Source organism: Buteo buteo, chromosome 12, assembly GCF_964188355.1.
Source record: "Buteo buteo chromosome 12, bButBut1.hap1.1, whole genome shotgun sequence".
In the NCBI taxonomy this organism is placed as follows: Eukaryota; Metazoa; Chordata; class Aves; order Accipitriformes; family Accipitridae; genus Buteo; species Buteo buteo.
In genome coordinates this window covers 28,968,382-28,983,417 of record NC_134182.1, presented here as the reverse complement: position 1 = coordinate 28,983,417, position 15,036 = coordinate 28,968,382, and the positions used below count along the sequence as shown (strand labels likewise).

Genomic DNA, 15,036 nt, shown 5'->3' with positions numbered 1-15,036 from the left:
TGCAAAGATAGGATGAAACCTCAGAAAATATTTTGCATGGTCTTCAGATTTTTTAGAAATGTTCTTTTTTTTCTGCCTTAAAAATACAGTTTTAAGAATAAAACCTGTAAAAGAAAATGATCTGGAATTTACAAAGCACTTCTTGAAAAAATGTCTGTAAACCTGGAGCAAAATATTTATTTGCAGAAGGTATAGGAAGCAGCCAAAATATCATATTTACACAATACCTCAAAATATTTTTATGTTAGCTTTATATTGTGTACTGTGCAATGATATGTTTAATGAAAAGAAGCTGAACTTAGCGCCTTGAAATGCTTAATAGAATTTCTTTTTTTTCTTTCTCTTTCTCTCCATATTACTACCTTTTATTTCCCACTTAACTTTTAGGGGTTTTTTTTTGCTTTATGGTTAAAGCATATTTTTCATTTGTTGTTTAAAGACAAGACTGCAAAAAATACATGTAACGATTCACCTAGTATTAAATAAGATGATCTTTGTCTTTTAATGTTGTCATAACCCGACTTACGAAATAATATCAAAATTGCTCTAAATAAAAATATAAAAAAGTATTGTAGAGAAATCCCCACCTCTCATAATAAATCATTTAACTGCATGCTTTAAAGGAGTTAAAAGTGAAAAAAAGTGCAAAACTAATCTTACTTAAATATATTGCTGTGATGGCTCTAAAAAGTTCTGTAAGCTCCCTGTGACATCCCATGCACATACACTTCTATAGTTTTGCAAAGCAAGCCTTACATACACAGCACTTGCACATATTCCAGGCCAAAACCCAGCAAAATTCTAGAATAAACTTCTAGAACTTTAATGATAATACTAGTGATTAAACATGTGTGTGTAATCTCCTACACATACTGATTACACTGGTATTTCTAAAATAACTGTCAGCCTACTTTACCTTAAAATGAACTGTTTCTTAAGTGTAAAGAACATTTAATCTGACACATTGTTACACAACACTGGAATTAAAAAAATACATCATGCCAAATGGAAAAAATTACTTCAGATCCTTAAAGCCTGTTTAAAAAATGACTTCTATCTTTTCTTAGATTTCTGGTAAAGGCATTAATGATGTAAAATTCTACAACCACTACTGAGATCAGCAGAGAACGCAGTTTTTGCTTTTCCACAAAGTGAGAGTGTAACACGTGGCAATAATAATAATTACACACCAGGTAAACTTGCCAATAACATGTAAGTTTAACAGCTGCAGTGTAGATAAAGTCACACCATAGGTGTATATGCAACTGTTCATTTTAATACAGACTAGTAGATCCATGGATCATTAAATTAGAGCAACATGCATGTCTGAAAAAAGCAGAAAGGTTTTTTCTTTTCAAAGTTTTCCAGGCTATTCTGCTCTGTTTGGAAATAATTTCCATTAGTGAGTTTCCGTTGTGATAGAAAGACAGTAACACTGAAATAATCTTATTAACTTGAGATTGTAAAGACTAATTGTCCATAGTTGGCTTAGCAGAAACAAATCTATTTCAATCTCCTCATTAAACCTTGCTCCATCTGTTATAATTCATGCCTTCTCTTCTATTCAGTGAATAATCATGTACCAAATCATTAAAGCATGAAGCAGATTCTTCATAGGATTAATTTGTTACAATGGTATCAGGTTTTATTGATTTGAGTTACTGAAAAAAAAGTTTAAGAACTTATGTACATGAATTCACCTGTAATGTACTTACTTTTTGGCAGTTTATATTAAGAAGCATGGTCCAAATCGGTGTTTTAAATACTTAATACAATTTAGCTCACGAAAGAACAAATAACTGCATCAATCTTGAACGTTTTTTATTAAAGTTCATTTTCATTTAAAAGATATCCAAACATGACAGTCTTGTGAAGCTTCTAATTTCCTTTCATTAAATTGTTTCTTTATATTGATTTCCAATCATTATATTCATCTATGTTATAAAACCTAAGTGCATGAGGAAAACGCATACTAACTTGTTGAAAATTAATTTAATGTTTTCATGGAGTATAACTGTAGGCCAAAGGGGCCCCAAAAGCTTATGTCTTTATTTTATAATTGTACTAAAACATTTAGGATATTTTTTTGCACACTTCTACACAGACATAGTTAGTGTTCTGAGATTGAGGAAATGTTTCCATAGAGGCAAATGTCAACTCTTATCTGGTCTGTCTTCTCAGGCTATCTGCCAACACTACTAGAAGAACATCTACAACAGTCAAAAAACAGACTAGTAAAACATACGACTAATGTCTACTCAGAGATTAAGTGATCAAGATAAATAAATCACTTGTCTATACAAGGAATTATAGTTCTACATCCTCCCAAATGAAATTGTTTTGCAAAAATGTCAGGGTTTGTTTTTTTCCCAGCAGTGTCTTCCTATAACATTTCACATAAGCTTTTGTTTAGTATGTACTTATTCAAACTGAATTCCATTCTTGCAGATTTATTAGTTGTTCAGTTTGAGGAAATAGAAGCTATTCCTACACTCTACTTAGATTAATTCTATTCGTAGGAAATAAATTCATGATTAAACAACAACAACATAAACAAAAGGGATTTCTAACATGTTGCACATTTTAAAAAAAAGAAATGTTTTATTTGCTGAGAAGGCTCCATGCCCAAATTTTATTTTTATTTATAGTGTGTATATATACACGGAAAACAAACAAACAAAATCAGTTAAACAGTGTAGAAAATATTAGTCCATCTTATCTATTAATCATTTACCTTATGACGACTTCACTAAGGCAAAGCATGTCAAAAATATCCCCATTACTGAAGTTATGTCTAGAACAAATATATTTTCATCTACTACTGAAACAGACTGCACCTCCTTGATTACTTTGAGAGGAAATTGGAATCTTATTTTTCTTTGAACTCGGGAACTAAGACAGAAGCACTGATCGCTTGCTGAAAAAGCTCTTGATAAAATAAATACAAGAGCATGTAAACCGTTTGATGCAATATTGCTTCTGAAAAAGCAATTTAAAATGATGAAAAAATAAGAATAGGTACGCTACTAAATAGAAGCTGGAATCTTGCGTCATACCTTGTTAATGGCATGGCATCAAAACCACAGACTACGGGATATTACTTTTAATAACCCTGTATTTAATGAGGGCAAATAACATGCATGTTTTTTAAATTAAAACAATGTAGATAGATACATGTGAGTATAAAAAGCTTGATGAATTCTTATTTTTGTTACACTAGTTTGCTACAGACATTGGCATCTAAGCAATAAAACCACAGATACTAGAGACTTTACCATCCCTGTTTTGGCATATAAAGCAACATACAGAGTGACAGGTTTCACAGCCAACAGTTAATGCTTCCTGTAATCTGGAAAGCAAGGAGAATCATGTGGCTATCAAGTCTACTGATGGCACAACTCAAAGGCAAGGACTTCTTCTTTGTAACTGATGACACGCGCTTTTCTATTTTGTTGAGAAAAATGGAAGTGGAAGAACATCTAACAGTCATTGTTTCTCATTATTATTGCCATTAGGAACCAAATCTGTATTCATTAGGAATGCTTAAAAGTGTTTGAAGAACACATTTCTAGACAAGATTTGAACTGTATAGTTACAGATTACTAATGTAGGGTATTAAGCCTGTAGCTAAAAAGCCTCCATAGGAGCACACAGTAGCATACTCTACTCATGCTGCGTACGGTAGAGAAGTTTTTCACCAAAAAACTAACCAAATAAGAAAGTGTTCCGTAACTGTACTGAATTATGATGGAGTTCTTTTATAGGCAACTAAGTTCTTTAAGTTGCACAAAACCTGTTACTAATTTAAATGTTTTCACCTGGTTTCCTTCTACTAGTCCAAATCTTAACAGTCCTACTATACTGTCTGAGTCGTGATAACTTTAGACTAATATGAAAAAGAACTTTTTGTCATAGCCTTTAACGACAACTCCAAAGATGCTGACTTCGTTACATTGAAGCGTTAGTTTAATTTGATTTTACACATTCTTAGAGTTTACTCCAATTCCTGCAAAATAGGATTCACGACAACCAAGGCAACTACTATGACAGGAACAGAGAAATTCCCACCTCAGATAAAGTACTTAAAAAACCACAAAACTTAAAACTGTTGGGCCTTAAATATGTGTCTAAACAGCTATACAAACATGGTTGAATTTTGTCCTAACTTGAGTAAGTTTTAAGGTTATTCTTTTTATTAGAATAGCACTCACTTTATTTATATGCCTGATGATAGATTTAGAAGCCTAATTATAGGCATTGAGATTTAAGTTTTGGCAATACATACTCTGTATAGACAAGCTAACTAAAAAGAAGTCTGTATTATGGGGAAATAAACACTACCAGTTTAACTTTAGACTATGCAAATGTTTACTGCAAGAACTATGAAATGCAATTCCCTTAACACAGCATTATTGAATTACAGGAGAAAATATTAGCATAGATCACCTTATATAGCTTGAAGTTGAATACAAAAATAATGTATCACCATTTATTTTCACAAATTATTTTTATAAATTATCCCTATGTAATCTCTAATTTTAAGCATATAAAGCGACAGATATAGACTAAATTGATAAGACACACTGGTTCAACTACTGTTATCTTCTATATTTACTGATAAGAAATTGCATTATATACTAGAAAACTGATACATTATACATTAAATTTGTCTCTGGAAATGCATAGTTTCTCACAGAAAAAGTTTTTTAAACTAACTTAATCTTAATAGGCTTTCATCTCTGCAAACTGTCTATGAAACTTCCGAACACCAATATCTGTTTAGGTCCATAGTTAAGAATATATGCACTTTACTATAGAAAAAAAACCCCAACAAACAACACAAAAATAAGACAACAGACTTACCCGAAGCCCCCGTCTCACGCATTTTTTCTTCATGCTTGCTATCTGGCTTACAACTACTTTTTTCATCAGCTTCATCATCACCCCACCAGGCTGGCTGTCCATACAAAGGTGTCCCACGAGGCATGGCAGAAAGATCTATAAAATCAGCCCAAAATTACTTTTAGAAAATTACTTTAGAAATTACTTTTCTATGTAGTTGTGATATTTAGGTTAAAATAACATGAAGAGAGAGCCATTTGCTTGGATCATTTCTCCTGGAAGCTGAAGTGAATTGGTTGCATGCATTTGCCTAAATACAAAACAAACTTGGAGGCTGGATAACTGATCTGGGTTCTAAATATAAAAGCTTAGTAATGACCTGATCAAAACTTCTGGCACAAATGTTTACGCAAAGGCAGGTGACATGTCTTATTGTTACCCTGATATATCTGTAAACATTATTTTCTGCTTTCAGTTTAAAGTCATCAGTATAGCAGTACATTCCTGAAAGCTGTCTGCTGCTATTTCTGTGAGAAGATTCTCACTTTTTACCCACGTTGACCTTTCAATGAAATCTGAACTCACTGCATGAAAAACTGATCAAATTTTGCAATGTTGCCAAGGTTCCAAACTGCTGACAACTACTACAGAGTGCTGAAAGTTACCTTGTGTAAAACACTACTGAGCAGAACCATTTTTAATTTTCTTTTTTAAAAGAGATAATAGTTAAATTACAATACAATTAAAAATGCTATTTCTTACACTGGATGTATATACATGATTAAACACATTTAAACATAAAGATTAAATAAGAAAAAAACCCACCGATATAAGTAAGATTTCTACCTTGATGATAAATGACTGGATTAGTTTTGACCTGATCTCTTGGAAGAATACTTCACCCTACTGAGATTTAGCTATTCTAGTATCATACAGATGTTCTGAAGATACTTTAAACAGTCTTTCTATAAAATAACATGATCTGTTCAAATCCAGCTTAGTAGCTTGTCTGTTACTTTGCCTATCATGAATTTCAACATTTTTATTCAATGTTTTATTCACTACCATTCCGAAGACGATATGTAATTTCATAGCCATGCCAAAAGTTTCAATATGATTTGAAGATACTAAGTACTTTTTTTAAAAAGCATTACAGTTTAGTCAATACTCAATTGTTTTTAAAAACTTGACGGCTGAAACTTGTGCACTGAATTAGCATTAGCAAACAGTTATGCAAATATACAGCAACAGTGAGAGAATCAATCCCCAAAAAGCTTCTGAGAGTTGCACTCAAATATAAATCCCTATCGTTAACTTTGACTGTTTTTTGGAAGAGTGAAAAGACAAATGGAAGATGAGTATAAAAAACCCCACTGTGCTACTTTATGAAAAATTAAGAGAACCCAAATGCTGAAAAGCCATATTGAATAGGAACACTGAAGTAACGCATAGGCTTTATGTACCCTTAATAGGATGCTATATCAGCCAAGAAACCACAGAATCCTATTATGTGGGGAAAAGAACTTTGTGAAGTGTGTCTTCCAGAAGAATGGATTAAACCTAAACAAAACTGTACAGCCTTGACCTAAGGAGTCAGACCTAAGTCAGCTCCATATTAAGGAAGCAACAATACCTGATTCTTTTCTAATTCTTGTGGTTATCTCCTGTAGTAACAGGTAACACAGCAAGTTACTATAAGATGAACAATAAACTTTAGCAAGCCTCACACTGAAGTTAAGACAGCCGCAGCGGAGCCACCATGACACATAACATAAACATGAAAGATGATGTAGAAACAAGACCAAAGCTACAGTTGCTACAAATTTTTAAACCACAATGGAACACTTAGGTTCTATCCTGAGGCATCTAACAATGAATGCTAATATCTATAAAATAAACAAAACCCCCACCCGTTTAAAAAAAAAAAAAAAAAAAGAGAGAAAGAGCACTTGACAAGGGTGGTGGTAAAAAGTACAAAGTATTCCTGAAAAATATTTTTGGTTAAACTACAAAGAATAGCACAAATGCTGAAAGCTTGTGATTTCGGAAAAGAGAAATGCCAAAAAAACCTAATAAATGCTGATTAAATGTCGCTTTATGAGTTTTCTTAACATGTGGATGCCACAGCAAAAAAGGCAGAAATTAAATTCTGAAAGTTATTAATTACACTTAAAGTATGTTTAAAATTTCACATATGTGGAGTTTTAACCATCTACAGAATTTCACAAGCATCCTACACCAAAGCAAATGAATATCCTTTCCAAGTTTGTGTGCTTGTGCAGCAAAACTGAACCTTACCCATTGATTTCTCTTCAGATTTCAGTGCTTCTGTAGTTTTGTGGTGCACTTCAGCTGTGGAGTCTGTTACCTTGGACTCTGAGCTTTTGGAGCTGGTTTGCTTCGATCCTTCTGCCTCCGAAGGTTTTTGGGATAATTGGAGTTGGCTTGTGAATTTTTCATGCTACATAACATTAAATAGAGGAAAAAAAACACCCTCAGAGAGTGGAAACCCCACCATGTTATCAGTAACTACACAATGACAGAAGAATATCTAGGAACTGCACGTTGTTACCTTAAGTGCTTCTTCAGGGACTCTCATCTCTCCCCTGACAACAGTAAAAAGATTAGTATGTAGGAAATGCTAAGGAAAATACTGGAAAGATTTCTCAATTCACAAGAGAATTTTACAGAAAAGCAACAGTTCTGCAGCCTGTTTCACCACTGGAATGGTGACACTTCTACTAATATGTCACTGTTACGACTAGCATGTACAATCATACTCAAAGCAAACACGCAATACAATTATTTACTATTTGTAAATAGAACACTGAATAGATACCTTAACATTGTAATAATATAAGTTCTTTTTTTTTCATTCAGTAGTTTGCTGAGTAATTATTTGCAATCTTCTCTACTTGTATACAATCTCATATAATACAAATATTTGTGTATTTGCCTCAAAGAAAAGTAATGTTTCTTAGCAACACAGAAGTTACACATTAGGTTTTAAATTGTAATTGGAAGTAGACATTTCTTGCAGCGAGAAACAATGAAATGTACTTTATCAATAGTTCTGACCAAGGTACAGTATTCTAAACCCCACCATTTTCTCTAATATAGGCATTTTTGTAGTAATGAGAGAAATAATTATTTCAAAGTTGCTTCTCAAATAGTATGACAACCCTTCGTTTAACACAACCATACTTTTAACAAGAAAAGCATGTCCTGACACTGTGCATTTTTATGACAAGGATATCATATCCAAATCTCAATTTATCTTCTAACTTCAGAGTGATGTATGTCTGTTCTGGAATCCTCACATCATTCACAAACGTCTACAGAAATAAATGAGGACAGAAAGAGATACTGTTGAATTCCAAAATAATAAAATGACAAATGATTTAAATAATTTTATAAGACAGTTTCCAGCACCACAAATTGTCTACTGGTGATTCACTGGGGAATTAAACTTTAAGCTCAAATTGCCACCTGCTTCACAGAATATTTCAAAAGAAAGGTTAAACACCAGTCACTAACCAGGCTGCTGACATCACACTGGCCTTGAAAAGTTTCTCACAAGTTTAATCTTGCTAGCAGTATTTACTGAATCGTTAATGTTCCCTCAGATTAGTACCTCCACTCACTATTTTTCCTGTAGTTTGCTTTTTCGATCCCAATTAGCTGTCAGAATTCATTTATCATCACATTCGTACAGCACTTAACATTCAATATGAGGGTTCTGAGGAAGCTTATTATTTCTAAATATTGTCAAGGGACTTAAAGGAAAAATGGACCAAGTGCATCTGAGTGACTCCAAATAGCAGTGATGAAGAGTTCAATATATTGCGACTCTTGAAAGAGTAAGTATAACAATATTTTTAAGAAGAAATAACATTATTATACCAGCTAGCAGCAAAGCAGAGCAAATTCCACAGGTTTGACAATACCTTTTGAAAATTCAGTTACTGTATAGTAAGTAACCCTCTCCTCCTTGAAATCACTATTGGAAACACAGTTGGAGAAATTAGACAAGATTTCAGTGATTTGGAGAAGGATTTATGCACCTGAAAGTTTACCCAATTTCACCAGCCATACCAGTTGGCTGTTACAGGCAGTAGAGATTACCAATCACTCCGATTTCAAGGTCCAGATTGAACCTAACAGTGAAAAGTAAGGAATTTGCAAAAACATGCTGGTATAAATTTCAAGAGAACACCTGATATATATACAATGACTAATTACAGAGGCAGCAAGGAGGAAAAATAATACACGTTCAAGCCAAAATGGATCTCAAGAGATCTAGTTTGGAAGAATTGGAAAACAGTTTCATCTCTGTGGGAAAAAAACTAAATGAACATAAATAGGGCTTGAAGTTAGATTATTCAAGCCCTAAAGGAAATTCTAGAAAGCCATCTACATAAAATTCTAAAACAGACACAAGCCCTTGCAAGAACCAGGGCATTGGGGGGGGGGGGAAGTTTACTCCTTCATTGGAGCTGATCTGCATCTTTAAAGACTGATTTACAGTCTTAGGAAGGTAGGCTGTCAGTGTCAAGCAAACTGCCCAGGTTACTAACATCAGCAAGACTTGAAGTTGCATGTGGTGACTTCAGATACCAGAAACAAAGGATGATAACACACTAAGGTAGGAGTGGGTATCAGGAGCTGAGAGTGTTCTTCTCACAACTTGCCCTTTTGCCGTTGGAGAGGATGCTTAAACCTTCAGGTTGAGACTTGTCCCAGAACCTGCCACCTCCCAATGACAGCTCTCATACTGACCCTTCTGCTCATCCTGAGTCATACCACTGCTCTTAGAACTCTCCAAATTAGGCTGAATCTCTGACTGTGAAAATGAATTGTTTCCTAAACTGAATTTGTTACCTTCAGAGAAAATGCTCTAGCATGTCAGTACCTTCTGAATTCACTCGGTGATAGAGAAATATAAAGGGGCAAAGACATGTTTTGTCTAGCAGAATAGAATATTAAGCTCTCAATTACAAAAACTAGAGATCAGGCTACAAAGAAAGAAAGAAAACAGTAAATGTAACCCTGCATAATATTTAAGATGCTTTCAGAGTTACAGATCTTTGAAGAATCTTTCTACAGTGAGCTGACAAAAAACCTGCACAGCATCTTGCCTTAAACTATTCCTCAAGGCTCAATTCAAATCTGCATTAAGAAGCTACAATTTACACTCTGAGTTCCTCTCCCCTACATTCTCCCCTGGCTTTCTTGAAATCTTCCCTCTCCTTTCACCTGAGAAGACTACAACATCTGGACTTAAAAGAATGTAGCATCTTCCTTGTAAGAAACACAAATAACCAGCTATATGTGAAAAGTCTCTTTTTCCTTGGTGTAACTTCCTTCATCTTCTTTTAAAATACAAAATGAAGACTTAATTTAGGGCAAATTCAAAGCAAATAAAATATTTATGGATTAGCTGGTATGAAACCGTCACATTATATTATGAATTATTTATCAGTCGTATATTTTCCCATACCTTAAAAAATTTACAGCTTCTTGCTCATTTTTACTTTTCATAACTACTACATATTAATACTACAGATAGGAGATTAAATATCCAGGGTATCTTTCTGAAACACATTTACTGTTGGTTTGTGCCAGTTTGGGGGACTCAGAATATCGCAACCCCACAGGATCATCCTACTTCTAACTTAAGAATTCTACAACAACGCATACATGTTTTTAAGGAATGTAGCAGCTGAAATACACCATTTTTTAAGCACTTTGAAGTTAAGGGCACACACACAAAAAAATCCCCAAGCCCCTGAATAATTAAGTAAGCAAAGAATCTGAATCTTTGAACGCTTGTGTTGCTCATCTAAATCTAGTATTAGGTAAAGTCTGGAAAGACAGCAACAAGGCTCTTTCCACAAATAGTAAAGGGGTTTTCTGTTTTATTTTCTTTTACTAAATGAAAATAATATTTCATTGTTTAAAAGATTGCTTACCTATCTCTTCCATGAGAAATAAGAATTAAAGGTACAACTATTTACTGATTTGTAAGCACAAAACTTGTGTTTAACGCATATCTATTCCACTTTAACATTGTGAGAATCAAGAACAAAAACCCATGTGAAGACTATCAAGGCAGCCTGAATTTTAGTGAGTCAACAAAATTTAGGCCACCTTGCGGACATGTATGTACATGTGTATGTATACATTTTTCCTCCCAGGTCAGAGTTCTGAAATCCATCTGCATGCAATATACTCAACCCAGAGAACTCTGAAGGCAGTGTGTGCAGTCTACAGACATCCTCATGACTGACCTGATGGCATACACAAGCCTTAGCTGTTTTGCCACTGGAGTTTTAAAATACCACCACAGGCTTTGGGATGCAAGACAAAGCTAGCTTGAAAAAGCTAGTTACTAAGTAAACAAGGAATCCTTTTCCCCCTTTAAATCACTCTATACACCATTTTTATATATTCACATGACTTCCAAAGCTTTATTCTTCAAATAGGGACAGTCAATGCTCTTTAAGCTTTCACAAAGTTTGCTGAGCATTTTGCAACCCAGCCCTAAAACATCAGTGTGAAAGGACATCACTATTCTGTAAACATCCCTGAGAAGAACTTTATTCAACAAGGCCGTGGATGTTTGATAACTTTTCTGGTATTTTCTTGAGATCACAAGTCAAAGGAGAAAATACAGTTGAATTCTGTGGATACTGGTGAAATAATAGATTGTATCTTAGCAACTGTACATATTTTCTTCAGAAAAGAGAAATTCCTTAATCTTTTCTGTATGAAGTAAAAAGATAAGCAGGAATGACCAGGAGTCATCATGATGGATTATTAGAAATAAAACTTTACATTGTGTAAATCTGATGAAAATTTACTTTTGCTTTATTTTTAAGTCTAAATGTATGAAGTCCAGAATGAAGACTGCTGTAACCTTTTCACTAAACTAAGTGTGAATCAACCATACAGATAAGAATACTTAAGCATTAGGGCATCAGGTGCAATTACAGTTCATCTTGTGAAATTATTTGGGACTCCTAAAACTCAAACCAAAAGCCCTATGTATTGGTCACAGACATCCCCCCTTAAACTCTGAATTATCTTGAGTGGTTAAAGTGCATTACACCAGGAACGGAGTGGTCTTGTATACTTAGGAAAGTATATACCTGTTCTCCAAAGAAATGGGACTAACCAGGGAGACCCAAACCAAATGTTTGCTTTTCATGAAGCAAACAAAATAAGAATGGGAGAAGCTGGTGAAGCACTAAAGGAAGAACTTGGCTGTTAGGAAGGTGGTGGTCTCAGTGGAAATGGTAGCTAGACTAAAAGAGTTATTGCCTAGTTCGTAGTTCACCGCATGGTACAGAGGCATTGCATACACTGTTCTGCCACACAATTAAGCACGGTGTTACAAAATCATGTGTTTCTTCTTTCGACCTGAAACCAGGTAGTTAGAGGTATGTAAGAAAAGCACAGTTGGAAAGAGATAGTAAGAGAAGCACTACAAAGACAAAGAGCAAGGATTGAACTCCTAATTAATATTGCCCATCCCAAAACTGTGGGAAGAAAGAGTTTCTTTGATGTATCTGGGTAAACAGCTATAGAACAACTGACACCTCAAACTTGAGAATGAATCAGATCAAGCAAAGCAAGTAACTGAAAGCTCTTTATCAGAGGCAAAGAAACAAGTCAAATGAAGGCCTTTTAACATATATTTTTATTAAATTCAAGTTTTGTGAAAAGGCAATGAAAATCTGAAGGTATGCCTTACTGCCTACAGGAACAATGTAGAATTAGGGAATAAAAATCAAATGGCTCAGCAAAAAATGACTATGTGCTGAATTCATTTTTGATCACTGCCTTGAAACAGTGCACTGACTTTCAAAATACAGAGGTATATTAAATATTTAAGGAGTAGAGTTCTTATACGTCTACAACTGTTCAAAGGATATAACCCTACAGGTTACACTGGTTTCACGTGGAGTTGAGACTGACTCTTTGCAAGGCTGAGTTAGTTACCTTAAAATACAGAAAAGCTAATAGAGACAGGCTAACAGGGTTTTTATTTTGAAATGCACTCCAGGATCAAACACCCAAAACCTAAATCAATGCTAACAGGCAGTAACTTGAGATTTCTTCTTCATCTTCTAATTTTTAAACATTTGACAAAGCTATACACTACCAGTAGCTTTCTAAATATTAATTCAAACAAGCAACCACAGATGAACTCACAATTTTATTCTGTACACATTCATGACACAGCCAAACATTTAGTTATATAAAATAACAACCATAACTAGTGTGTATAAACAGCTCATGAAGTATCTAAAGCGCTACTGAAATATGACATAGTAAGTTTTTAATAATCTATTATAATATTCAAAACATTTATAAAAGATGAAGCTTACCTTGAATATTGTATACACAATTGCTACAAAAGCCTTAAAATGTAAAATGTCATACGAAACTTTATTTTGCTCATAACTTCGCATTTTTCCTGTATTAGTTTGTAATAATTTGACACACATTATTCATAGCCATTTTGACAAAAAGGATACTGAAAAACTAAATGCAAATACAGAATTAATTAAATAGTTTTACAGACAACATGGTTATTGCATACTTAATTTTTTTTCCACATATGAAGTACAGTTTAACATTCTTCTCTGTATGAAAAAAGGAGAAAAAAGGAATAGCATAGGAAATAAAAATCTATTTCTTAACCAGACATTGTAGAGATTGAAATCCCTCCTCCACTTTTTTTTTTTTAACAATATAATCAAGATTTTTTTTTTTCTACATTTCTGAAATACACAAGAGTAACATATTCCTTTTTATTCTTTTGGAGTTTTTTTCCTACTGCCAAGGCCCTCTTATTAATGGAATTTACTGCAGCCCTTAAATAACATGCAGTGGAAAACCCCTGCAAAAAGTACCATTTCCTTTTGAATGTTCATCCATTTCCAGTCTTGCATTAAACAGATATTAATGTACACTTGTTAAGTCATACTCTCTTTACTAAAAAAACCCAAACAAACAGCAAAAAAACCCAAAAAACCCCAACCAAACAAACATATTAAAGACTATGGGGAGCTATCCATTTCTGACGTCAACTTACCCCATTCAAGCTGCCCAAATCCTTCACCAAGTGTTCATCTGTAGAGGCATCGTAGTTAAGTACAGCATGTTGTTTGTCCACACTTCGTGACTAAAACACATAAAAAAATTTATACAAAATGAGATAAGGTATTTCAAAAACAGATCATTAATGGCTATTTTTTAAAGTAGCGTGATTATTTTTTTCTACATAGCACAATTATTCAAATTATATAAAAAAGTTAGTCCCACATATGAAAAAACTCAATCTCTAACCACACCCAACTCTGGCTTTGGGTGCCCATAGCAGAATCCTAAAATTAATTCAGAAGAATTATTTTCTTAATGCTTCCCCAAATGTGATTACAAGCCAGATCCAGCCATATGTTATCCAAAGATTTTTTTTTTCCAGTTCACCATAGTATCCCTGATGCTTAATTTAATATCATCAACTTCACCATTATTTCTCTCTCTCTCCTTAACTACAAGCATCTTTCAAAACACCAATATGACTGTGGTATTGCTGTTCTCTCTGAAACATGCTGTTTCCTGTCATGCGTCTGTTAAATTTTCCCTTATGTTGCCTGGGATACTTACCATAGTATACAAGCATTCCAATTGTTTCTCCTTGATCTCAATTTCCTAAACAAATTAGCTATAGCCTCTTTACTAAATGTATAACTGGTTCCTGAATGACTATTCCCATCAGTTCTGACTCTTTCTCAGTCCTTCCTTAAGCACTGCAGCATTTATTTATTTCATTAATTCTTTATTTCACATCCAGATGTCAACCCATACATCAGGAAAAATTCTTGTTACCATTTCCTCCACGAACACCACCTCCCTAACAGCTAAGTCCCTCCTTTAGCACTTGCCCATGGCCAAGTGTTTGCAGCCTGAGGTACTGACTGCAAGCAAGGAAGAGGTGGGGCTGGATGTATGCTTCCTTCACGCATGTATGTGGTCAGCACCTTGACATCTAGAAGAGTTCCCAACTGGATGGAGCTCACAGCTCATGTTCCCCAGCTATGCACGCTTGATCTCAGGCTGTTTTCTGGTAATTTTGCTAGTGCAGCACCCTGACATGCCTGCACAGCAGCAAATTTCTTCCAA

At 34.2% G+C, this 15,036-nt stretch overlaps 1 protein-coding gene across 5 annotated transcripts in view; it reads right to left on the bottom strand.

The window, feature by feature from the left end:
• CEP170 (centrosomal protein 170) overlaps window positions 1-15,036 on the bottom strand; it is a 104,757-nt gene that overhangs the window by 59,580 nt on the left and 30,141 nt on the right. For all 5 annotated transcript variants that reach the window (XM_075043186.1, XM_075043185.1, XM_075043183.1 and 2 more), the window contains exons 3-7: window positions 13,946-14,035; window positions 8,099-8,177; window positions 7,415-7,473; window positions 7,141-7,303; window positions 4,864-4,998 (exon numbers count right to left, since the gene is read on the bottom strand). In XM_075043186.1, the coding sequence (XP_074899287.1) occupies window positions 4,864-4,998; window positions 7,141-7,303; window positions 7,415-7,473; window positions 8,099-8,177; window positions 13,946-14,035 (526 nt within the window). The remainder of the gene's footprint in view (window positions 1-4,863; window positions 4,999-7,140; window positions 7,304-7,414; window positions 7,474-8,098; window positions 8,178-13,945; window positions 14,036-15,036) is intronic.